Below are 26,883 nucleotides of genomic sequence, written 5' to 3'. Positions count from 1 at the left end.
AAACCATGGCTCCACATTGGAGTCACTTAGAGGCCTTAAAATTATGCCAGATGCCTGTGTCTCCTGCACCCCAGAGATTCTGATGAATTGATTTGGGGTGCAGCCTGGGCCTCAGGGTAGTTTTAATTTCCCAAGGTGATTCTAATATGCATTTTCAAGGAAGTTCTCAACTAGAGTAGCCTATTTTTGGCTTACGTCCCCTTACCTAGGGCACAGAACTTCTCTCTCCTTTCACTCACCTACCCTCTCTCTGTAGCTTTTCATTCCCTCCTCCTGTTTCCCTGCCACGGTTGTGCTGATGACATTGAAGCTTTCACAATTCCGAAATTGCCCATGACCTCTTCATCTTTGGACACTGACAGCCTAACTCTTCTTTCATACTCTGATTTATATTATAACTATTGGTGTAGCTATGAATTATAGCTGTAACAACGGACTCAAACATACCAATAATCCTAAGGATGGCACAGGACTGGGCAATGGTTCTTTCTGTTATACATAAGGTTGTCATGAGTTAGAACTAACTGAACGGCAACTAACAACAACAACAATCTATGAATACAAGAATAATCTGTGTCCACAAATACATTATTATGTAATAGGAAATTTTATAACTTGACAAATGAACGTATTGGACTGATTAATTAGCTAATTTAGCTACGTGTGTGCCATTAAGCTTTAAACTTGAGACCTTCAAGATCTCATATATCCCTTTCAATACCCAATTTAGTTTTTGCTTTGAATTTTTTTGTTGATACCACATGTTTTAATTAATGTGAGCATACTGAATCATTGGGCGTGTCTGAATTTTTGGCAAGTAGTATGAAATTTTTTCTCACTCCCACCCACAACCCTACCCTCCAAGCATAGTGGTAAAAATGTATACTCTTAATTCTACCCTGGAGTCTAAAGGTGCATATGTGTACCACTTAAAAGCTTTTCCAAAAATCCATATTTTGCCCAAAAAAAAAAATCAATTCAGCATCACCTCCTACTAAAAACTACAGTACCCTGTGAAAACAGTAATTTGTGGCACATACCCATTTCTTCAGCTTCAAGCAGTCATAAAGGCTCCCACTTTGTAGCACCATACACTGTCAGTGGGAAAGCAGCTTCCCAATAAACCTCTGAGGCTGAAAAAAATAAGTGGTTGCTATATGCACCACGGGTAATGAAAGGAATATTCACAGACGTTTTGCCTTGAGGTGTCTCACGAAAATCTACACACTGAAGCGGCAGACGTAGAGATAGTCCAAACTGTGATTGGAAATGGAAACTTCATACAAAATCTCTGCATTTACTGAAACTCACAGTGGCTGGCACCCCATCGAGTTGTCGAGCCCCATGATTCGACACCAAGATCCCATCCACACCTTGTTTAACTGCCTCCCTGGCATCATCACCTGGAAAGAGCAAGAAAAAGCATACAAAAGCTACAATTCAACATAAGACTTAGGCTTAGAGGTCTCAGCATCCCAGTCAAAGCGAGGCTGAACTCCCTCTAACACATAAACCTTACTTAGAACCTTTTGCACAGAAATGCACCCAATGGTAGATCTAGAACATTAAAGGTAGTTTTCTTGGCTGAAGACATATTAGCATTTATAACAATTTAATTATGAAATAAAATTATCAATAGATAGTAAATTGATATGTAGTTAAAACGTGTTGATCCTCACAAGGAAGTATTCCTGCAAAGTACTCTTTTATTAATAAGATCATTGCAACTTAGCATTTAGCAGAATTACTCCTCTACAATTTGGATAGCATTAAAGAATATGTAAGCGGCAAGCATTTTTAGTATAACAAGCAATGAACAAGCCTACTTCAAAAATGCTCTTTAATGCAAGGTTATAGTTTCAATAATTATTTTAAGTTATCCCCACTCCCCCACTGCTGTCGAGTCGATTCCGACTCATAGCGACCCTATAGGACAGAGTAGAACTGCCCCATAGAGTTCCCAAGGAGCACCTGGCGGATTTGAACTGCTGACCTCTTGGTTAGCAGCTGTAGCACTTAACCACTACGCCACTGGGGTTTCCTTTTAAGTTATACTGCTCTATAATTAAATGTATTCTGCACTTTGAAACATATAAAAATGCAATATTAAAACTATATGCTATAAGCCTGAGACCAGAAGAAACAGATGGTGCCCACCTACAACCGATGACTGCCCTGACAGTGAACACAACAGAGAACCCCTGAGGGAGCAGAAGAGCAGTGGGATGCACACCTCAAATTCTCGTAAAAAGACCTGATTTAATGGTCAGACTGAGACTAGAGGGATCTAAGGGATCATGGTCCCCAGACCTTCTGTTGGCCCAAGACAAGAACCATTCCCGAAGCCAACTCTTCAGACAGGTATTGGACTGGACTATGGGATAGAAAGTGACACTGGTGAGGAGCGAGCGTCTTGGCTCAAGTGGACACATTAGACTATGTGAGCAGCTCCTGTGTGGAGGGGAGATGAGAAGGCAGAGGGGGACAGAAGCTGGCTGAATGGACACGGGGAATTCAGGGTGGAGAGAAGGAGTGTGCTGTCTCATTACAGGGAGAGCAACTAGGAGTACACAGCAAGGAGTATACAAATTTTTGTATGAGAGACTGACTTGATTTGTAAACTTTCACTTAAAGCACAATAAAAATAAAAAAAAAACTATATGCTACATCTCTAGTCACGCTTCAAAACATTGATTTCTGAAAGTTCAGTTTTAAAACGGGTAAGTGTGCTCTTGAATCAATATCTCATATTTTAAAAAATATTTTATATTTGGAGCTATTTTTTCTGAATGCTCCCAATAACAAACCATTCAGACAAGGTTGTTGTGAAATCAGATTCTGGAAACGTATGCAGATGGACACAGAACGTTGTAAATCTTATAAACAGAGTGACTGAGATCAAGGGTGGACTTGACTAGGAATAATAAAAAGATACCTTGTAGACTATGCAATTTTGATGCTATAGTTTCAAAACCTTAAGTCTAAACATCATTTTTCAAACTGTGTTTCATTGAATACTAAAAAAAAACCCAGTGCCCTCTAGTCGATTCCGACTCGTGGTCATTGAATACCAGATTTTATATATTCCCATTTTTTTAAAGACTGAAGCTAGCAATACTTTTCTTAAAAATTATAGGTATATGAAAATGTTAAATCCATGTATGTAAATATTATTATCATTACAGGAAAATTCTCCTTTAAGGAATGCTCTGACAAGCTCTAAAATGCAATAAAATAAAATGAAAGGTCACCTGATTTATGAATTGTCTGGAATTTGATCTGATCTATACTTTAATTGGAAGCCCTGCTGGCATAGTGGCTAAGTGCTATGGCTGCTAATCAAAAGGTCAGCAGTTCGAATTCACCAGGCGCTCCTTGGAAACTCTATGGGGCAGTTCTACTCTGTCCTATAGGGTCGCTATGAGTTGGAATCGACTCAATGGCAACAAGGTTGGTTTGGTTTTTGTACGTCATCTATTCACTTGCAAGCCTTTGTTGTATTACGTGGTTTGTTATATACCCAACATGTGATTTATATTCCTCATTTATCTTATATTAAACATAAAATTGAATGTTTCTATAAGATGGTCTTTGGTTCTTTGTTTTAATGCAAGCATGTGTTACATCATGTGAAATATCCCTGGTAACTTGTGAGGCACTCATAGGAGAAAAGTCCTAGACTCAAGATTAAGTGATGTCTTTTTTTTTTTTTTTACCATCCCGTTAATTGTTTAATATTATGCATTTTAGTATTATTTTATATTTGGACCATACACGTTTTATTACATAGCTTTTCTTGAACTTACTAATTGCTTTTCTTTCTTTCTTTTAAATGAGAATTTTAGAATATCCTCAAGTTTTTTCAGTGTTTCAATTATTCTATGTAAACTATTCAAATCACCTATTTTCTTCCACGAGACAAGCCCTGGAGCCTTCCTGCTCTATTCCGCTCCAGTTACTTTCAAGGCCTGCAGTCTGTTTTCATCCTGAGATTTCTTTTTACTCAGCCTGGTTGAATCCGCTGCTGTGTATGTCCTCATTTTTTTTATATTCTCATTTCTTATAGTAACTGCTTTGTAACTTCCTTTAAAAAGAACTTATGAGAGGTAAAGTTATCACACACTTTAATATCTGCTCTTGCATTTGAATGACAGTTGCACTGTGTATAGTACTCTAGGTTGAAAAATAATTTTTCCTGAAAACCTTGAAAACATTACTCCATTGTTTTTTCGTACCAACTGTTGTTGATAAGAGGACTGATGCAGTTTGATTCTCCTTTTGGAAGCAACTTGTTCCTATGTGTCCTGGATTCAATTGTGTCCCCCAAAAATATCTGTCTACTTGGCTGGGCCATGAGTCCCAGTGTTGTGTGATGGTCCACCATTTTATGTGGTTTCCCTTGTGTTGTAAATCCTATCACTACGACGTTAATGAGACAGATTAGTGGTAGTTACATTGATGAGATCTACGAGATTAGACAGTGTCTAAGCCAATCTCTTTGAGATATAAAAGAGAGACGCTAGCAGAGAGATAGGGTCACCTCATACCACCAAGAAAGCAGTGCCATGAGCAGAGCATGTACTTTGGACCTGGGGTTCTTGTTCAAAGAAGCTTCTAGTCCAGGAGAAGATTGACGACAGGGACCTCCTTCAGACCTGACAGAGAGAGAAAGCCTTCCCCTGGAGCCGATGACCTGAATTTGGACTTGTAGCCTACTAGACTGTGAGAAAATAAATTTCTCTTTGTTAAAGTCATCCACTTGTGGTATTTCTGTTATAGCAGCACTAGATGACTAAGACACTACGTTTGTTTTCTTTCTTGATACCGTGTTCTGAGATTTCATAAGAAGTGTCATTAGTTGTGGTTTGTGTTCTCAATCTAATGACTCCTGTCTTCAATATTTGGAAATTTTGTCTTTAATAATTTCTTTCCAGACTCTTTCTCTGATTTTTCTCCCTGAAACTCCTATCAGTTGGATATTGGACCTTTTAAAGCGGTCTTCCTGTCTCTCATTCATTTAACCATATTTTCTTTCTGTTTGTCATGTTGTCTTTGTTGCTGTTTCACCTTTTGGGAGAAATGTCATTAACTCTGTTGCCCAATCATTTAATCAATTTATTTTCAATTTCAGGAATTGTGTTTTTAATCTTTGGGAGCTCTTTTTTTATACTCTGATTTTCTTTTCATGGCATACACTTCTTATTTAAGTACAACATATTTTCAACTTTTCAGAGTATCATTTGGGGTTTTTTCAAGTTCTCATTCTTATTTTATGTTTCCCGCAGGCCATTTTTTCTATACATTTATCTTGGTCTTTTATGTTTTGATGTTCCTGGTACACCTAGTTATACTAAATTTTCCATTTCTATTTAAGGAAGAAAGGTTTGGGAAGCTGTTGTAGGCTTCTTGGACAGTTTTGTAAATCAGTTCCTATTCAGAGTAGGAATTCTGTCTTGGAGCTGCATGTGAGACAAGGTAGGGGGTGTCAGTTGAGAGGCTGTTGGGCCAAGAACTTCTTCAATGCCAGAATGAGGACAGTATCCTGTCATACTATAAATGCGAGCTAGCACTCACAGGGTTTACCTGCCATGCCTGTATTTCTGTAAAGAGAATCAGTCTACTTCCTTATTAAGTAGTAACTGAAACATGTCCGTTCTTTCACACGAGCTAAGAGAGGGGGACAAGACTGCTGGCTGGTTCAATAGCTTCTCAAACAGACATTCAATTAATTTCCTTGTTTTTAGTATGTCCCTACTCATTCCCCACCTTTGTCATACTTTCGGACAGTGACTAATTCACAGCTTGAACTCAGAAGCCGGACTGCCTGGACTTGAATCCCATATCTGTTACTTCAGAGCCCTGGTGGCACAGTGATTAAGAGCTCAGCTGGTAACCAAAGGTTCGAATCCACCAGCCGTTCCTTGGAAACCCTATGGAGCAGTGCTACTCTGTCCTATAGGGTTGCTATGAGTTGGAATCCATTCAACAGCAAGGATTTTTAACGTGGTGTTCAATATTTGTTAATTTACCAGTCAATATGTTGACTGATTGTCAGATAAAATAGCCTACAGGCAATAGCACTGTTTGCTATATTATTAATACATTCTTTCCATATTTAGTTTAAAATATCAAAGTGAAATGTCAGTGTTCGAGATTTACCCTCACCATCTGGTTCTTTTGACCTAAGACTTTGTGCTCACTTACAAGAGTTTGTAACTGAATCCTAGATACATGGCAGCAGTTTTGAACACAATTCAAGAACATTGAGTGAATCTTCTATGAGACTGTCTTGAATAAAGTTATATGGGAAAAGAGCTAATTAGAAAACAGTTTCTCAGAGACAAAAACCACATGGAAGTGAGACAGTCTAGTTTGCGGGGGGTGGGGGGGAACACTCTAAAAATCCTTATGCCTTTGCTCATAAGGCTATTCGTCTGTCAGCACAAATTCTCCTGAAGGCCAAATTCCATCTCAAATACATGTTTTGAGTTCGTTCTTCAATGGCAGAAGGTAACCACAGCAAGAAAGTACATCTTACATTCCAGTTTGCATTGATTAAAATGCAATTCTTGAAGTGGTGGTAAGAGAGGGGTATTCCATTTAGATCTTTCCAGTTGCCCATAGTTTCATCTTTCTGCATGTTTCCGGTAAAAGGAAAAAGAAGGAGGATGGGTGACTCCCAGTCAATCCATGTAACTTTGGCTGAAGATCTGTGAAGTGTTGAAAGCTGGATTTCCCAGAACATCCCCCCCAACTACCACCCCCATATCCAGATTGAGCATATGTGTTACTTGATGCAGTTGTTGTCATAGGGATGATGTTTGTTTGTTAAATAAATGGAACAAATAGTTACAGAAAAACTAGATAATGTAAACTATACATGTATAAATAAGTTATTTCCTTTCAAATGTCAAATGCCCCCATCTCACTTTCTCTTGCTTGTGCGTGTTCTCTAATTATGTAGGATCATACAGTTTTATCTAAGAGGTTTTATTCAATAAGCACTTGGGCCATTGACTGTGTGCAAGGTATTAGGAAGGTATATAGAAACGAGCCAGAGGGGTCATTTGAATGAGAAGAAAAATGAGGTAATGATAGTCCTAGATGAGAAGATAACAGAATTCAGTTCAAGAAACCAAGGTATTTTTCAACATAACAACACACTATCGTACAATCTAACTCAATGGACTTTTACCGTATCTTACAGGACAAAGTTGTATAAAATGATATACACCAGAAATCCTAAAATGAAAAATCAGTTAAAAAAATGACTTTGTTATTTTATTTGTTCCCTCTCTAACTGAAGAAAATATGGGACTAGACTGTCTTTGTTACCTATTACTGATGTACAGAAATACCACAACTAGGTGGCTTTAAAGAACAGAAATTTATTTTCTCACAGTCTTAGAGACTAAAAGTCCAAATCAGGGTCTTGGTGCCCTTCTTTATCGGTTGTCCCTGGGGTTCCTTGGTTCTTTGGCAACACTCACGTAGGGTCTGTCTTCCCCATGCGTGTCTAATCTGTTCTTTTTATAACTCAGAAGTGATTAGACTTCAAATTAACCCTACTTGGGTATGATCTAAGATAATAAAGAAAACTCTATTTCCAAACATGGTTACGTCCATAGATACAGAGGTTTGGATTCCAACACATATTCTTGGGGGATGCAATTCAATCTATAACTTAGACTAAAATTTTTTTCTTCATTGGTGTTTGCAAGCCAGATGCCCTGGGCCGCTTCTTGATAAGCATGAATTAGATACAGGAAACTACGTTAACTTTCTAATTCAGTTACTCCTCTCATTCCCCCCACTGCCATTGCTCTAGGTCAGCCCCAAATCACTTCTGCATTCATAAAGATTAAACAGCTAAAGTAGGCGACAAGCTTAGTGCTTATAGTGGCCATGTGTCTCACACATATCCAAATAGATCCTATGAAAAAGTATTGATTATAAGTCCTTGGTAGACCCAGAGATAAGTTAATAGAATCTCTCATCCCAGAGCCACTTACTCAAACATTTCAGTTAAAATAAAATTAAATATATGTGTGTATGAGTGCACATGTGTGCACGTGTGTGTGTGTTTGGCAGTTATATAATCATACAAATGAAAATTTTTTCAAAGACAAGAAAACACTTTTGTGGGTGAACACATTTACACTCCAAAATTGTTATAGTTAGTGGTTTCTCCCTGTGGGATTTGAATATATATGGATGCTGGAGAAGCAAAGTCCTTAATACCCAAGGCTTGATATCTGAGAATTATAATGTCCTAGTCATTTGTTTCCTTCCATCTTCTTTTGATGCTTCCTGCGTCATTTAATATTTTCCCCATAGAATCCTCCACTATTGCAACTCGAGGCTTGAATTTTTTCTTTTGTTCTTTCAGCTTGAGAAACGCCGAGAATGTTCTTCCCTTTTGGTTTTCCATCTCCAGCTCTTTGCACATGTCATTATAATACCTTACTTTGTCTTCTTCAGCTGCCCTTTGAAATCTTCTGTTCAGTTCTTTTACTTCATCATTTCTTCCTTTTGCTTTAGCTGCTCGACATTTGAGAGCAAGTTTCAGGGTCGCTTCTAACATCCATCCTGATCTCTTCTTTCTTTCCTGTCTTTTCAATGACCTCTTGCTTTCTTCATGGATGATGTTCTTGATGTCATTCCACAACCCATCTGGTCTTCAGTCACTAGTGTTCAATGCATCAAATCTATTCTTCAGACGGTCTCTAAATTCAGGTGGGATATACTCAAGGTCATATTTTGGCTCTCATGGACTTGGTTTGATTTTCTTCAGTTTCAGCTTCATTATAACAAAAAGACTTAGTCGATATTCAGCCATTTCAAGAGGTGGCATATGATTAGGAACCGATGGTACTGAAGGAAGAAGTCCAAGCTGCTCTGAAGGCATTGGTGAAAAACAAGGCTCCAGGAATTGATGGAATATCAATTGAGATGTTTCAACAAACAGATGCAGCGCAGGAGGTGCTCACCAGTCTATGCCAAGAAATATGGAAGACAGCTTCCTGACCAACTGACTGGAAGAAAACCATATTTATGCCTATTCCCAAGAAAGGTGATCCAACCAAATGTGGAAATCATAGAACAATATCATTAATATCACACACAAGCAAAATTTTGCTGAAGATCATTCAAAAATGGCTGCAGCAGTATATGGACAGGGAACTGCCAGAAATTCAGGCCCGTTTTGGAAGAGGACATGGAACCAGGGATATCATTGCTGATGTCAGATGGATCCTGGTTGAAAGCAAAGAATACCAGAAGGATGTTTACCTGTGTTTTATTGACTATGCAAAGGCATTCGACTGTGTGGATCATAACAAACTATGGTTACCATTGTGAAGAATGGGAATTCCAGAACACTTAATTGTGCTCATGAGGAACCTTTACATAGATCAAGAGGCAGTTATTCAGACAGAACGAGGGGACATTGCTTGGTTTAAATTCAGGAACGGTGTGCGTCAGGGTTGTATTCTTTCACCATACCTATTCAGTCTGTATGCTGAGCAAATAATATGAGAAACTGGACTATATGAAGAAGAACGGGGCATCAGGATTGGAGGAACACTCATTAACAACCTGCATTATGCAGTTGACACAGCCTTGCTTGCTGAAAGTGAAGAGGACTTGAAGCACTTACTAATGAAGATCAAAGACCACAGCCCTCAGTATGGATTACACCTCAACATAAAGAAAACAAAAATCCTCACAACTGGACCAATGAGCAACATCATGATAAACAGAGAAAAGATTGAAGTTGTCAAGGATTTCATTTTACTTGGATCCACAATCAACAGCCATGGAAGCAGCAGTCAAGAAATCAAAAGACGCATTGTATTGGGTAAACCTGCTGCAAAGGACCTCTTCAAAGTGTTGAGGAGCAAAGATGTCACCCTGAAGACTAAGGTGCACCTGACCCAAGCCGTGGTATTTTCAATCACATCATATGCATGTGAAAGCTGGACAATGAATAAGGAAGACCAAAGAATTGACGCCTTTGAATTGTGGTGTTGGCAAAGAATATCGAATATACTGCCAAAAGAACAAACAAGTCTGTCTTGGGAGAAGTACAACCAGAATGGTCCTTAGAGGCAAGGATGGTGAGACTGTGTCTTACATACTTTGGACATGTCAGGAGGGATCCGTTCCTGGAGATGGACATCATGCTTGGCAGAGTACAGGGTCAGCGGAAAAGAGGAAGATCCTCAATGAGGTGGATTGACACAGTGGCTGCAACAATGAGCTCAAGCATAACAGTGATCGTAAGGATGGCTCAGGACTCGTTCTATTGTCGTTATGAGTCAGAATCGACTCGACAGCACCTAACAACAGCAATAGTCAACTGTTCTCTACATAGAGGTGATATGGGATTCACAGCACTCAAAAATTTGTCCTAGCCATTAGTTCTCGGTGGGAGCAAGCTGGAAGAGTTAGGGAAAAACAGAGAGAGGGCTCTTAAAACAGGTATGGTTGTAATATTATTATATTTAGGACATCTTTTTGGCCTGAAAGCAACAGTTTAAGCTTTCAGCCAAAGCAATGAAGTCATGACATTCTATCAAGCTCTCTGATTGAGCAACAACTCTGACGTAAGACAATGGTATCCCAATATTTAACAAAGGTAGCTTCTAGCTCTCTTGAAGAATACTACTTAAGAAGAAGAAATATTTACATGGAAAGGAAGAATTGAGAGACAGAACCTCTCTTTAAAAAAAAAAAAATCCCATAAATTTATTAGCTTATGGATGCTAGAAGGAACCTCAGAAATCACAGCCTGATTCCATCATTTGACCGGAGGGGAAATTGAGGACCAGAGAGTTGAAATGATATCCCAAAGGCACATTTTTAGTGACTGACGGAGTAAATGAGTTAATGACAGTATGTCAGGAGATTGAATAACCCTTTTGATTTTAGTGTTAATTTTTCCTGATTAATTATTTTCATTTAAAAAATAGCATGACCATATCCACATAGGATCATAGAATCAGCACAGACTTAAAGAAAAAAAAAAAAACCAACCTCTCAGAATGCCTTTTGCCACAATTGGCAGGGATGTCAGTCCCCTCAGCCATTTAAGGTCCTCCCAGCTGATAGATGGGTCTATTGCTTTAGCCACGTATGCAGCAAGGCCACTGTTGTCTCCAAAATTTTCCGTAGGAGAAAATGCTAAATCACTAGTCTCAAAATTTTTCATTCTGAAATAAAGAAACACATAAAATGAGAAACTTTTTAATGAGAAAGTTAGACATATCTTTAAAACAATTTTTTTAATGAAAAAACAAAGGCTTACCTGTTAAAATCAATTGACTGTTCATTCCTCAACCATCTATAGGTTGGTTGCATGCATATTTTCTATGTTTTGATGTAGGACTCCAGGCTAAATGTGATAATCTAGTCGTCTTATTTGGTCTCCTAAAGTTTATTTTACATCTTAGGCTATGATTATATGCATCAGTTTAAAGGAAAAATATGTGGCTAAGTTCAAACATCTCTTCCTCTTTAAGCCAGTTTATGGATGTAGACAGTAAGCTTGATGTTATTTTAAGTCAGCAATGCAAATTAATCATAATGATGATAATTTACAAAGAGCTTCATATGCCAATATTATCACAATGTTTTCTTTAACTTTTAGGGAGTAAAATTGATACTTTATGATTCCCATTTCACATAGAAGATAAAAATGGAGTGGTAGAATGAGACGTTCTCAAGCATAGAGCTAGCACATGGTGGCCTTCAGGCACTAGGCTGGGTCTCTTGACTCCTAATCTCTTTGTCTATGCTCAGATCCCGATTGCATCCTGGCTATTGCACTTGATCTCAGGAAACCTTCAAAAGCCCTTGAGGAAAATTTTAGAGGAGTTCGAAACTGCAGTAACATGTGTTACCATCTTCTGTCTGTTGCCTCTAGATTCTTTTTCCTGTCCTGCTATTATGATGGTGGCGATCATGGTGGGCATGGAGGGAAGGAGGGAGGGCTTTCCAGTAGATGATCTGTCAACTCTTGCCTTCACCTCCTCCATTTATTTGCTCTCTCTGAGGCCTTTCATTTGCTGATTCAAACTTCCAGACAATCCTAACCACTGCATGAGTTTCCCAGCTATCAGCACCTTCATTTCTTTGCTTGTGGCTTTTGCATGCTCCTGGAGCCTGACTTACTAACCACACAACTGACTGGAAGGATCAGGGATGTTGGTGTGTGAATACTCCAGTCTCCTCACCCCCTGGGTAGACTAGCTGTGAGGCATGTGTTTTGCACAAACTCCCAGAATTTCCCAACAGGGTTAAGCTTCAGTTGCCCATAGTTTTAGCTTCTTGATAACATATCCTTTGTTTGTTGCCTTCCCTTGCTTGCCCCACTTCCCAGCTCCTCTATGAGTATTCTCTTCACTACGCAAATGCGCTTAAATCACTGACTCACGGTCTGCTTCTAGGGGAACCCAAACCAAGACATGACCCCACTGAGTTTCTGACTTTCCCAATATATAATTTTGTTAACCTAGTTTAGACTGCTACTGGCTCATCCAGTGTCTGAAATCTTTACTCTTGGTCTAATATCCTGATATCCTGACAAAAATCTTGTCAGTTCCCCAAAATAGGAGCTAAGTCTATCCTGTCTACACCTCTGACCTCTACCCAGGAGATGTTCATCTGGATACACAATGGTGCCACCAATTTGATTTAGCTGCTTACAGCCCTGATTCCTGTTGCGGCTTCATTTCTCTAATGGGATACATTTTAATAACGACAATGACCTGTATTCACCTCGTTCTTCTGGACATTATAAATTGTCCTGCTAGCCAGTCTTCTCTTATCGGTGTCTTATTGATCTCTCACTTGGTCCTAGCTCTCTCTTCCCATCCACCAGCTTTGCCATTGAACAGAGAAAAAAATCTTGTAGCCATGACTGGCAAAATTCTTACATAAACCTGAAGTATATAGGCACAAAATCATAAGATTTCCTTTAATACAAAACTATGTTTAATGCTTTTTACATTTTAGGGACTTTAAGCTAAAATAGCTGGCCATATATCTTGGGTATCATATATTATCACAAGGACATGAACCTTCATATCCCACATAATTTTATTCAAGTCATGGGAAAAGTTGTCTCAATGGGTATTGAACAATTTCATGGACTCAGGTGGCCATTAAAGATCATAGAAAATTCCAGCTCTACTGGGAGTCATACGGGTTTTAGTAGGTTTGGGTAGTGATTTCAGCTGAAATGCTTGGGCATTTCTGTTTCTCAAACCACTTAGGGCTGTACATTTTATCACAGACCTTGGTCTTCTGTGGTCACCCTAACTTGAATTAAGCTAACATTCAGGTCAATAACCATATCTTTATTACGGAGCCCTCGTCTATTTCTTTAAAATGACACTAAGTGACCAGTACATTCCAAACATTTAAGTCATACTGTTAATAAGAAAAAGGCTCAGTCTATCTGTTCCATGCCAACACCAGAAAAAAATAGAAAAACATCAGTATGTGTATATTCTCTGCCCAGCACCCCCACCCCCATCCGAAACAAGCTACAGTGTTTCAGCAGGGGTGGGGTGAAAGGGTGAAATGGATAGGAAAAAACAGAAACATGGATAAAATTATATAAATAACTGTTGTTATTCTTGGATGGTGAAATGCAGATCAACACTTGAATGAATGTTGCCTTACAGAAATTTCAGGGCACAATGAAGCCTTGTTGTTACTCTCAAACTTTGTTCAAAGCCAGAAGCCAAGAAAAAGTTTTCAGATATCTTGACAGAGACCCACGATGGAGTGTTTTACAGTGGCTCTGAAAGAAATCTCCATGAATGCCATTTTTATTCGGATTATGACATATACATAAAAAACTCTAAAAGCCGCTTCTGATAACCAAAGTATTCCGTTTCGTAAGGAAGGAAAGGGGCAACATCTAAATAATAACACGATTACATAGGACTTAATTCTCAGAATCTTGATTTGTTTAATGACCTAAAGGCAAGGGACAGAATTTCTTCTTTGTAAAGAACTCATTGTGCCTTAAACATCCTTCAAATATACTTTTTAATCTAATACAGAAATTATTGTATCTTAGTAAGTTAGCATCATAAAAATAGTAATAACTACCAAAGAAAGTTAAACATCATAAAATAACCAATAGCAATATTAGTAATGATGAGTACCATTGAGAATACATATTATTTATAATAAGTATTGATAATGTGACATTAAAGATAAAGCTACGAATCTCTATATTGTAAGACCAAAACATAAAATGAAAACTAGTAGATTCCAAGATATTATCACAATATGGGAGGAGGAGAGATTGAGAGAAACAGGAAAAGATTCATAATATATAGGGATTCACGCATGGACCAACCAGTTGCCATCAAATCAATTCCAATTCAGGGTAACTCCATGTGTGTCAGAGCAGAGCTGTGTTCCAGAGGGTTTTCAAGGGCTGATCTTTCAGAAGCAGATCACAGAGCTTTTCTTCCAAGCTGCCTTTGAGTGGACTTGAACCTCCCAACCTTTAGGTTAGCAATTGAGTGTTGTAACCTTTTGCATCACCCAGAGATCCCGCACATGAGCTACCAGCCTTCAATTCTTTGATAATATAGCCCCGACAATTCCTTCCTCAATGTGACTGGACAGAAAGCTAGAAGAAAGGTTAGGGCCTAGGTTTAGGTTTGAATTTAAACCCTCATTCTACTTTTTATTAAACCCATAAACCTACTGCTTTTAAGTTGACTCTGACCCATAGTGACCCTGTAGGACAGAGTAGAACTGCCCCATAGGGTTTCCAATGAGCAGCTGTTGGATTCTAACTGCTGATCTTTTGATTAGCATTCAAGCTCTTAACCACCGCACCACTAGGGCTCCTACTTCTTACTAGTTCTGTTACATCGGGTAAACCTTATGTCTTTATAAATTATTATTTACTGACTCAATGATTACTTATTGGGCACCTATTACATGCTTGTGCTTTAGGATTTGTGGCCATACTAGTGCATAAACCCCTCAAGGAGATGGATTTACACAGTGGCTGCAGGAATGGGCTCATTGTGGGGATGGCGCAGAACCAAGCAGTGTTTCGTTCTGTTGTACCTAGGGTCGCTGTGAGTCAGAACCGACTTGATGGCACCTAACAACAGCATTGCTGCTGTAACAAATGTCCACAAATTCCGTAGCCTAAAACAACACATTCTCTTTTACACGTTCTGGAGGTCAGACATCCATAAATGGGTCTCACCGGACTAAACTCAAGATTTTGGCACACTGTGCTCCTTCTGGAGGCTCTAGGGAAGAATTTGTTTTCTTGCCTTTTCCACCTTCTAGAGGCCACTTGCATTCCTTCACTCATGGCACCACATCTCTCCAATCTCTGCTTCTATGCTCAGATCCTGACACTCCTGCCTTCCTCTTATAAGAACCCTCGTGATTAATTTAAATCCACCCAGATAATCCAGAACAATCTCTCAATTTTAAGGTCTTTAATATAAACACATCTTTAAAATTCCTTTTTCCATGTAAGGTAACATACTGACAAATTACAGAAATTAGAGAACAGACGTCTTTTTTGTTGTTGTTGTTAGGTGCCATCAAGTCGATTCCAACTCATAGCAACCTTATAGGACAGAGTAGAACTACCCCACAGGACTTCCAAGGAGTGGCTGGTGGTTTTGAACTGCCAACCTTTTGGTTAGCAGCTGAGCTCTTAACCACCACACCACCAGGGCTCCCTGGACGTCTTTGGGAAGCCATTATTCTGCCTACTGCAGGTATCAATGTGAATGTCTTCCTTATGAAAAATTTAGAGACTAGTAGGTCATGCACCAAGTCCTCCTTCACAAATCTCTCTCTCTCTCTCTCTCTCGTTCCCTCTTTTCTCTCCCTTTTCCCTCTCCTTTTCTCTCTCTCCCTCTCCCTCCCTCCTTCGTCTCTCTCTCTGATATTATGTCTATATCTTGATATCTACTTTTCATTTCTATTCTGGTTTCCCAATATAGAGACATGTGCTTCATCTTTAATGTCAAAGGTGTAAAGGAAGCGAGGAAATTACTCACATGTTGATTTGGGCAAAGAATTTACAGGCAGAGGGAAAGGCCAATGCAAAGGCTCTAAGGCTTGAGCATGCCTGGCACCTTGGAAGAGCAGCAGGGAAGCCAGTGTGGCTAGGGAAAAATGAGCGAATCTGCAGGCTGGGCCAGGTGTCAGAGAAGTAACAAGCCTGCTCATGGAAAGCCTTGCTGGCCACTTACATTGTGAGGGTATCTGGGAAGCCATTGGTGGCCTGGAATGGAGGAGTATCTTGATCTGACTGTTTAATGTGATCTACTTTGGCTTCTGTGATTCATAAATCACTTCAGGGCTTAAGAAATGTCATTGGGAAAATTACAGACAGGGTAGGTGTCATGATGTACCTTGATCTTAGTCAATGATTCAAAATCACATTTCTTCTCCTTAAACTCCCCAGCATGGCCCTGTAAAGCCAAATTTCAACCCAGGGTAAATGTACCATCTCCATGAGGTACAGGGTAGGAAAAGGCCCTTGCTTCAAAGCCCCAGGAATCATTCTATTGACTGATGAGAGCAGATGAGGACCCCCTTACTCTCCTTCAGGTTTCAGGCACCTCCATGCCATTTATAAAGTATACACATACATGCGTTTTACATACAGACTAAGTAGAAACTAGCAAACCTCTGAACTTTTTCTGGTCCCAGATGCCAAGAATCAGGACCCTGCCCCCACCCAGGCAGGGAGGCAGCAAGGTCTGGAAGGAGCCACTGCTTTACAGACTCATTCTCCTCTGGATTTCCTGCCTCTCTTGCCTGCCAAACCTCACTTCTGAAAAGCCAGGCTTCACCTTCTCTGAGTCAGGTCAGTTGTGGAAAGAAACCTGATTTCATATCAGGCTGTAACAGATTAGTTTTTTGAGTGTATGTGGCCTCGAGCGGAAGCCTGGGCCTCCCATTAGTGAGCTCGGCCTTCGAGAACTGGATGTGGGCTGTGGAAGAGCTGACCAGAAAGCACTGGCCCGCCCTAAAGTCCACCAGGACAAACAACACGAGTGTACACTCTGGGGCACTGGGGTGACCCCACTGTGGGGTGTTTCCTGTGTTGCCCATAACCTGGATGTGTTGCTCATTATTTGATCATCTTCAGATGGGAGATGTGACAAGCTGGGAGCCACGGTCACTCCTGTGCACACCATCAGCTGAAAGGGGCCTTTGTCTCATGGTCCCTCACGTCAGCTGGGCAAGGACCCAGGAGCAAAGTAAAAGAGGAAAAGCAAATCAACCTTCCCGCTCTTCTTGGAGTGGCCCCGGCACCAAACAAACAAGACTCACCAGCCAGAATTAGCAAGTCTGTCATTTCCATCCTCTAGACAGATAACTCTGTGAAACACGTTTTGTTATTCAGAGCAAGAAAATGTTTCTTAAGTTTAAAAAAAAAAAAAGTATATTATTTAGTAGTAATGGTAGTGGAAAGAGGAGGAAGAAGAGAGGAGAAAGAAAAGGGATAGCAAATTCCTTTCCAAATGGTCAAGGGGAAATAATGAGGAATGTTTCCTATCAGAAGCCTAGATAGTGAGAAATTAGTTATTTTAGAAAAAAATTACATCATCAAAATAGTGAAATAATGTGAATTCAGACTTCATATCTGGGAAACTTGAAGGCTTCTGCTCCCTTATAAATTTGGCAAAGTATAGAAATATGTCAGGGATTTTGTTTTTATTTTTGTTTTCTCATAGAGACAGGGAACTTAGGTAACCCTGTGTATGGGATATGTGGAACAGGTTTGTTGGCAGGCCTGGAAGGGAGAGTCCATTTATTTTCTGTCATTAGACCTGAAAGAATCATAGAGGTACCACTACAGTGCTAATTTATACCTGATTCAACAGCAAGAGTTTATGCATGATAGTTTTGTGCTCATGTAGATATATATGGTAAAGTTTCATGTCAAACACGTGACACTTATACAAGACTGTATATGGACATATGTGGTGGTTTAGATATGCCTCACTCTGATTATAAAATATATGAAATTTCTGGCTTCTGACAACCTTCTTGTCCTTACATGGAACACAGATTTGATTTTGAGTTACTGTATTTAGATTTTGAATATTTTAGAAGGGCTACACTTTTTTTTTTTTTTTTTTACACTTAGAGGTAAAGTAAGAAATGGTCTGTGTGAACTGAGGTCTAGGATCCAAGTGAGCCATCCCTTATGTTCTCACAACCTCTGATAGAAGCTTTGGAATTCCATCATCAAAATATCCTCCATTTAAAGTAAGATTTTGATCCCTGGTCAAAATCTGAAGGCTATCAGTCACTTATCGGTCACACATTGGTATGAACAATCTAAGAACAGATTTTGTTGGGAACCAGAGGAACAAAAAACAATGCGGTAATGGGGTCTATAGCTTAGAAAAGTTGGGGGTTTTCTCAATAAACTCTACTAGGTTTATAGCTTTGCCTAGAGATGATTCTAAGCCTAAAATACTACAAGGAAAGGGACAATAATTCTCACTAAATAGTCTGGATGTTCTGATAACTATTATAATTCAATTTTAGATGAATTGATATATTTTCTTTAAGATGAGTGAATGAATAAATGAATGAATGAATCTTGATCCAGGGATTAATCACAATAAAAGAGTAATGTTGCTGAAAAGGAGATGAGGTAGGGATCAAACATGTGGCTTCCTTAGTCTCCATTCTTTTATCTTTCTTCAACCTACCCAGCTCCAGTTATTCCAAATACAATTAAAAATAAAAATAAAAGATGACTCTTTGATTTCAACAAAGAAATAGGATATTAGGATCACAATAAAACAAACTATTGCCTATGCTAAATTATCTTCCACCTATACAGCAATTCATACTTTCTAAAGGCCTTTATGCACTCTGGGTACATAAATTTATTTGACTCTTGCAAGTATATGGCTAATTCTTGCCTATGTTTTACGGCTGAGGTAGCTGACACCCATTCAAAGGGTGCGATTTGCTGGAGATTATGTGATTGTTTAGCAATAAAGCTATCTTTAAAACCCATAATTTATCATCCCTAGACAAGATCTCTTCCAACCATACTTTGCTACCAATATTTCTGTGAAAATCTAATTCCTTCAGGGCTCCCACAGAGACACTGGAGAAGACCTTTGAAGCTGGCTAATGAGAAGACTAAAGAGAGTCAGAAAACCAGCTCATGGGCCCCAGTGTTCAAAGACCCACAGCTACCTGAGTTGTGGTGGCAGCTTGAACCTGTTATGCACGTCATCGAAGCGGTTGCCCAGGTAAGGTGTGTCCACTGTCAGAAATATAGCCTTGTAGCCCATCTGCTCGGCCCGCCGCACCAGCTGCTTTGTGACCTCACGGTCCTTGTAGATGTAGAGTTGCAGCCAGCGAAGTGTATTGGGACCAGCCTCTGCCACTTCTTCAATTGAGGAGGTGGCCCAGGAGCTCAGCATCATGCCAGTTTCCAGCGACAGGCAAGCTGAGGAAGAAAGGGCAATATCAAGATAGGCCTGGCATCCCTCTACCCCAAGCCTTCATATTGCAGTTCAAGGGGTAAGGGTGTCTACAAGGGTAATCTGTCAATATAAAGTCAAGTCTTTAAAAAGTTAGCAATATTCATTCCTTTCCAGATTCTGAATTGATTCTGAAAATAAAAATGAGTTAAATAAGCAAAGATATGTTATATATAAGAGTGAAAAAAACCTGGTAACCTGAATGTCCAGGCTTAGGGAGCCATAGCTCAACCATAGCTCATATATAAAATGAAATTTATACACTCATTAACCTAATATGATAAAAATATATATTTGGACATAGATGTTCAAGATATATTCAGGAAAGACAGTCTACAAAATGACATGTATAATTATTTGTATATGAACCTAAACTAAATGCTAACAATCGACAGGAAAATTGTGAGTAGTTTTAATTTTTTTCTTGCTCTTTAATTGTTTTTAATTTTATTTTTCAAGGTATTATTCATGATTAATATTTTACTATTTATGCTGTCTTTTAAATTTTTACAAAAGGTATATTTTAGGTATCCCAGGTAGATAGCCGTTACTTCAAACCCTTTTGGGCAACCAAAGACACAAGGAAAATATTAGCCCCAGAGACAAAAGGGTCTCATGAACCAGAGACTCCATCAGCCTGAGACCAGAAGAACTAGATGGTGCCCTGCTACCAACAAAGACCGTCCTGGCAGGGAGCACAACAGAAAGTCCCTGACAGAGCAGGAGAAAAGCGTGGTGCAGAAATCAAATTCACGTAAAAAAACCAGACTTAATTGTCTGACTGAGACTGGAGGAACCCTTAAAGCCATGGCTCCTGGATGCCCTGATAACCCAGAACCAAAACCATTCTCGAAGCCCACTCTGCAGATGAAGATTAGACTGGACCAGAAAACACAAAATAATACTTGTGAAGAGGGTGCTTCTTAGTTCAAGCAGATACACAAGACCAAATGAGTGGCTGCTGTACAGAGGCAGGAAGAGAAGGCAGAAAAGGAAAGGAGTTGGTTGGATGGACAAGGGAAACCCAGGATGGAAAGGGGGAGCATGCTGTCACATTATAAGGATTGCAACTAGTGTCGCATAACAATATGTGTATAAACTTTCATATGAGAAATTAACTTGAGCTGTAAACTTTCACCTAAAGCACAATTTAAAAAAAAAAAAATCCTTCTGGGCAAGGTAATAAGAAACATGCAAATAAATGAAACATTAGACTGAGTCATCTAACCAACTGCCTTAGAGGACTTGAAAGAACATGATTTATAGGCTTTCTACCAAAAAGAGGTAACAAAATTGGAGTCAGATTTAGTGGCGGAGAGATGGATACGATGTTCATATGCCATATCTAGAATATGCTAACAGATAAATAATATTTCTTAGTCATCTAGTGCTGCTATGATAGAAATACCAGAAGTGGATGGCTTTAACAAAGAGAAATTTATTCTCTCACAGGCCAGTAGGCTAGAAGTCCAAATTCAGGGCATCAGCTCCAGGAGGAGGCTTTCTCTGCCAGCTCTGGAGGACGTCTGTGTCATCAATCTTCCCTTGGTCTAGGAGCTTCTCTGCTCAGGAACCTCAGGTCCAAAGGATACGTTCTGCTCCCAGTGCTTGTTTCTTGGTGGTGTGAGGTCCCCATGTCTCTCTACTCACTTCTCTCTTTTATATCTCAAAAGAGATTGGCTGAAGACACTATCTAATCTTGTAGATCTCATCAATACAACTGCCATTAATCTAGCTCATTACATCATAGAGAAAGGATTTACAACACTTAGGGAAATCACGTCAGATGACAAAATAGTAGACAATCGTACAATACTGGAAATTATGGCCTAGGCAAGTTGACAGATATCTGGGGGGGACACAGTTCAATCCATGACAGTATATGAAACTGACAATACCATCCCCTATCATTCAGCTTATCCAGTGTCTGCATATATCCAATAGGGGTAAAAGTAGTTGCCCTAGTCTTACTCACAGGGTGATGATGGGAATCAAATGAGATTTGTTTGTAAAAATGCTTCAAGAGGACAAAAATCTTCCGTGTTTCTAATACTTTAGCAAAGAGCCGAATGCCAGATGACGAAGAGTCCCACCTCCAGAGTTTCCAAATCATTAGGTCTGGGGCAAGGCCCAAGAATTTGCATTTCTGACCAGCTCCCGTGTAATGCTGATGCTACCATTCCTAGGATCACACGTTGACATTTAAACAGTCAAAATCAACTGGACGGCAACTGGTTTGGTTTTTAATTATCATTTGATAGTAAAGCTCTAAATTCTGTTCCCTATAAATGTTACTTTTCCTAGCCTTTAAGGTGTTTTTCATCCATATTCTCCAAGTGGCAGGCCAGATAAAGATTTGATTTGGGGGCCATCTTGTCTATGGATCACTAATCTGGTCCCTCCAAGTGCTCCTTTTAGAATTTCTCTCATAGAAATAGATGGCTTACAAAATATTGTCCAAAAAATATATTTTATTAATAACACATATGAATATCTGGGCCAATGTCTGATTTTCATTAGGGGTTGGAAATAAGGAAAATAGCTGCAGGTCATCTACTGCTGTTCAGAGGGAACACTAAGGATAATGATTGCTTGGGTCAAATCCTCTGTCAATTTACTACAAAGAAATTTTGTTCTGAAAAGGACCATAGGGCAGCAAAGTGGAACTAAAACCCAGCATGTCTGACCCCTCCCCCAGGGCAACAATCAATCATTCTCAAACTCCCAGGTGCCCAAAAGACTACATGATACCAAGCAGAGATAACTGTACTCCCCCCACTTTTTCCAGGCCGTGATGTCCAAGGCAGCAGGTTTGCCACATGCCTGAGGGAAACTGTCATGCCAACAGCTCTGGGAAGGCATGGAAACTTGGAGACCAGTGCACACGGGCTGCCACAAACCATAGGTGCAGAGTATGACTGCACAAAGGGGTCCAGCTAAGATGACCACTGAGATGATAGAGCACCTTTTTCTAGTTTACACAAAGGCCCCATAGAGGCTAACAGTGGCTCTGTTGATAGGGACTCAAACTTTTCAAAAAGATCTCCTTGACATCATAAGGAATATTTACAGACATTTCACAAAGGTATTTAAATGCCACAAAAACCCATTGCTGTCAAGTGGATTCCAACTCATAGTGACCCTATAGACAGAGTAGAACTGCCCCATGTGTTTTCTAAGGAGCAGCTAGTGGATTCCAGCTGACGACATTTTGATTAGCAGCTGAACTCTTAACTCCTGTACCACCAGGGCTCTAAATGCCACAAAAGGGTGCACAAATAACTACTTCAGCTAAGCCACGTAACTTGTAGGAGGTCTCAGCCCTCACAAGTGTTTTACCCAAATCACTTGAGTATGCATATCCAGAGAGAAGCAAGGCCAGTCCATGCTGTCTAACTCCTGAGTTTGTCTCCTCTGGCACAAATGACTCCTGATGTTATTGGTGTTTGATGTTTATTTTCCTATTGTTACATCATATGGGGCTGAAATTTTTAATGCCCCCCTGCCCCCCAAGTCTAGGTTACCATTGTTTGCAATGGTACAGGCTCAAGAAATATTTGTCAGTTTAATGAATCTTCCCAAGAGAATCTCCTGGACGTAGGGAGAATGTTAGCATCTTTATTGACGTATTATCAGTGAGCCTAAGAGATTACTCCCAGGAGAAATCCTAGGAGCAAGTCTCAGAAGGCTCCACGCTCCCTGGAGCATATATTTTCCATCGTTGTGACCCCCATTCACATGTGATTACTTGCTGTAATAAAGGAAAATATTGATGAAGTACCGTATTGCTTTCAACACAGTTTTATATTAGAATAAGTTAAAGGAGCCTAGAGCCTTGAAGAACTAAACAGACAGAAAATCACAATTTTGTCTGTTTCCTTAGAGACAGGTCTTAGGTCCAGTTAGTACATACCAGTTTTGACCATTCTGCCTGTTAAAGTCCCGAAATACTTCCATTACAATTGGAAAATAACCACTGCTCTGAAGTATATCCTCCCGTTGAGTCCCTTTAATGTCCCAATGTGCCTCTATGAGCCATCACCCTGTCCCTCTCCAAAAACTTCTGGACCTCCCCACAATCCAGGAACTAAAAGATTAAAGGTAGGCAGCGCTGGCAGCATCCAGAGCCTTGTTAGAGCACCAGAAGTCAGCATCTCTTCTAAATGGTCAAAACCCTTCTATGCACTAATTGCTAAATATTTTAAATATCATCTTTGCCTAAGAGGTAAAAAGACACCTTTCTACCTCACACTGCTCTTTCAGGGACAAAAATTACACAATTTTAAGTTTTATAAATGACCTAGTATGGCCAGAATTTGTTAAGAAGTTCTAATTAGAGTTACCCTTTTGGTTTTAATGCTTGAAAGCACAATTTTTTTTATGTCCTTTTTTCTCTCCCTACCCATTTTCCATAATGAAACTCTGACCTCCTGTTCACAAAAGCAGGAACTGTCAGAAACCATTTCACAAAGGACAAGGGTCAGCTTTATGAAGTCCAGTTTCCATCTTGCAGCTATTTATGGTACCGTGCAGAAAACTCTGATGCGTGTTACATTTTCGCAACTCTTGACAAAATGAGGTCATCTCTGAGGTGATATTATTATAAAGACGAGGACCAGCTCTTCTTGCTCATACCAAGGTCCCTAATGTTGAACCAAGTCTAATTTCTTGGCTTTAGTAAGAGTCAGTATATCCTAGAGACTTCAACATCAAGTAGCCATTGTCTCCATATGACACCCAAGGACTCTATATCCCTACTTCCATTCACTTTTTCTTTTATGGTCCTTAAGATATATCTAAACATTAAATGCTCTGAATAGATTCAGATTTTATCTTTGACATGTGTTTCTCTTCTTTATTTAAAGACAGCTGTAATGTATTTATAAGGAAAATACATATGACACACACTCACACACACAATTACCACTACAAGAGACACTAGTAAGGTCTCAGGCTTTGAAACATCTAATAAGGAGCCATATGTGTGACCTAGGAGATGTATATGTACATCTCAGGAAGGCAATAGGATATAATGGATTGAGGGTCAGAAGGCCTGGGTTACAGTACCAGCTTTGCCATCCAGGAGGGATATTTCATCTGCAACACGGCTATAGCCACACTGCTCTGCCCACTTAATAGCATTGCTGAATAGTCAATTGAGACAATGTTTGTGAATGTCTGTTGTGTAAACTCTGAAGCTACACAACTGTAAAGATGAGAACATGACACTATTTGGAAAAAGAAGTCCTAGATAGCTTTAATTTGCACATATAGGTATTATATATATATATACAATTTTGTCTGATTATACACAGATGGACTGGGAATCATTAAAGCCAAGAACCTGGATTTCTTAATATCATTGTTCGTTAATCTTCTACACACTCAGGTTTCCTCTGCAATGGTTCTGATGCTGAAGAAATCCATTCCTCTTTCCCTTGTAAATACAGTGTCAAATACTCATTAACTTTAGGAAGAAAGCTGTTAAAGGAGAGGGCAATTTTCTCCAGGATAAGGAAAACCCTGCTAGAGCCTATATCAAAAAATATATTTAAATAAATTGCCATTGAGTGAATTCCAACTCATGGGAACCTCATGTGTGTCAGACTAGATCTGTGTTCTACAGGGGTTCCAATGGCGATTTTTCAGAAGTAGATCATTGGGCCTTTCTTCTGAGGCGCCTCTGGGTGGCCTCAAACTATCAACTTTTGGGGTCAGCATTGGAGTGTGTAAACTGTGTGCATCCCTGAGGGGCTCCAGGGATATCTAGAGAATATCAAAGAAGATAATTTATGCATCCCCAAAATATACACCCCTTTGGAGAGCCAGACGAAAGATAACAGCAAATAATCTAAGAAGTGCAACAACAAAAATACCTCCTCCCCACCTAAACTTGTCTACAGATTTCCAGAGAGGGAGCTACAGAGCCAACATTTGTAATCTAAGGGCTGTCAGCATTTGTAATGTCCAGCCATTGACCAATAATGCCTGGGAGAAAAATGAAAAAAACTTTGCTATGTAGTTTTCTTTTTTATTTCTCTGCCCTACCATTTGCAATATAACTGCATGCAAATACAATAAGATGGAAGTAAATGATTTTAATATTATTGTTTACTTTCCCCCATACACACAAAAGGGGCTATGGGCTAATGGAAAATGTTAATGCATTCTGGTTTACAGAATATAGGTTACCTTGAGGTCTACCCACAATAGATCTTCTTAATACGGTGAAATGACATGCCCTAGAGCAGAGAAATGCTACAAGGGTCCTCAATAATCTGGCATAAATTAGCGTGATTCTGTCTCTCCAAACTGCCATGAAATAGAGGGTTAACGCAGTTTTTACACTACAGTAATTGTAATTGGCTACTGAAGTTTACATAAACTCATATTAGATATGAATGCAGCTACCTCTGGGCTTGATACAAATCTTAGACTCCAATGTACTCCAGGGACTTCAATGAGTGCTTTACAAAGCAGCATGAGCTGCCAGAATCCTCCCTATGAGTGGGAAATGCAATTGTACTCCAAGAGCTTGGCAGAGTTCCTCTTTACATCAAGCCTTAATGAAAGTGTTTATTTCTGATCCAGGTAGTCCAGATGCAGAGAAGAGAAAATCAGAAACGGTTGTGGGCCTAAATTGTAGGGGCCTGGATACTAAGCCCATGCCCCCCTCAGATCTCTAATTGAAGACTATTTCGTACAACATCTCTATCATTTATGTTTAGTCTGCTTCTTACTTCCTGCCCTCTCAGACCGAAAAAAAAAAAAAACCAAACCCGTTGCCATTGAGTCGATTCTGACTCATAATGACCCTATAGGACGGAGTAGAACTGCCCCAGAGGGTTTCCAAGGCGTGCCTGGTGGATTCAAACTACCGATCTTTTGGTTAGCAGCCAAATGGTGCAAAACAGGGGAAATCGTGCACTATAGGTTAGTAAGTAAGCACACGTAAGCCTGTGTGTACCTTGCTTATTGTGTAAACCATTCCTGAGGACACAGAGGTAGATATTTTCTTTCACCGGCACTTATCCGAGTTAATTAGATTGGTCTTACAGAGTGAGCAATCAGACCTTTAGGAAAATGGAGGGGAGAAGCTGTTCATAGGTGGTTGGTGGGTAGTGGTTGGCACACAGCTTGCCAATTAATTGCCAACCAGGTCCTGCTGATGAATTTGTTGTTCTCTATTGGTGTCCCCCTGGAGATGGTCACAAGTACTTTTGCCTCATTTGCCCCTGCATTCATCTCCTATGGATCTTAAGGTCAAGGAATTAAACTGCGTTAGAGTAACACCTTCTCCACATACTTAATGACTATTAGATATGTTTTATAAGCTTGCTTATTCAGGATT

At 39.6% G+C, this 26,883-nt stretch overlaps 1 protein-coding gene across 1 annotated transcript in view; it reads right to left on the bottom strand.

Moving 5' to 3' along the window:
* The window catches only part of HAO1 (hydroxyacid oxidase 1), a 63,517-nt gene that overhangs the window by 10,312 nt on the left and 26,322 nt on the right, over positions 1-26,883 (bottom strand). The window contains exons 3-5 of the mRNA XM_003411544.4: positions 19,243-19,498; positions 11,038-11,213; positions 1,312-1,403 (exon numbers count right to left, since the gene is read on the bottom strand). Of these exons, the coding sequence (XP_003411592.2) occupies positions 1,312-1,403; positions 11,038-11,213; positions 19,243-19,498 (524 nt within the window). The remainder of the gene's footprint in view (positions 1-1,311; positions 1,404-11,037; positions 11,214-19,242; positions 19,499-26,883) is intronic.

The sequence above is a fragment of the Loxodonta africana genome, chromosome 24, assembly GCF_030014295.1.
Source record: "Loxodonta africana isolate mLoxAfr1 chromosome 24, mLoxAfr1.hap2, whole genome shotgun sequence".
Taxonomy (NCBI): Eukaryota; Metazoa; Chordata; class Mammalia; order Proboscidea; family Elephantidae; genus Loxodonta; species Loxodonta africana.
Note: the sequence above shows the minus strand (reverse complement) of the source record. Positions and strands in the feature narration are given on the sequence as shown.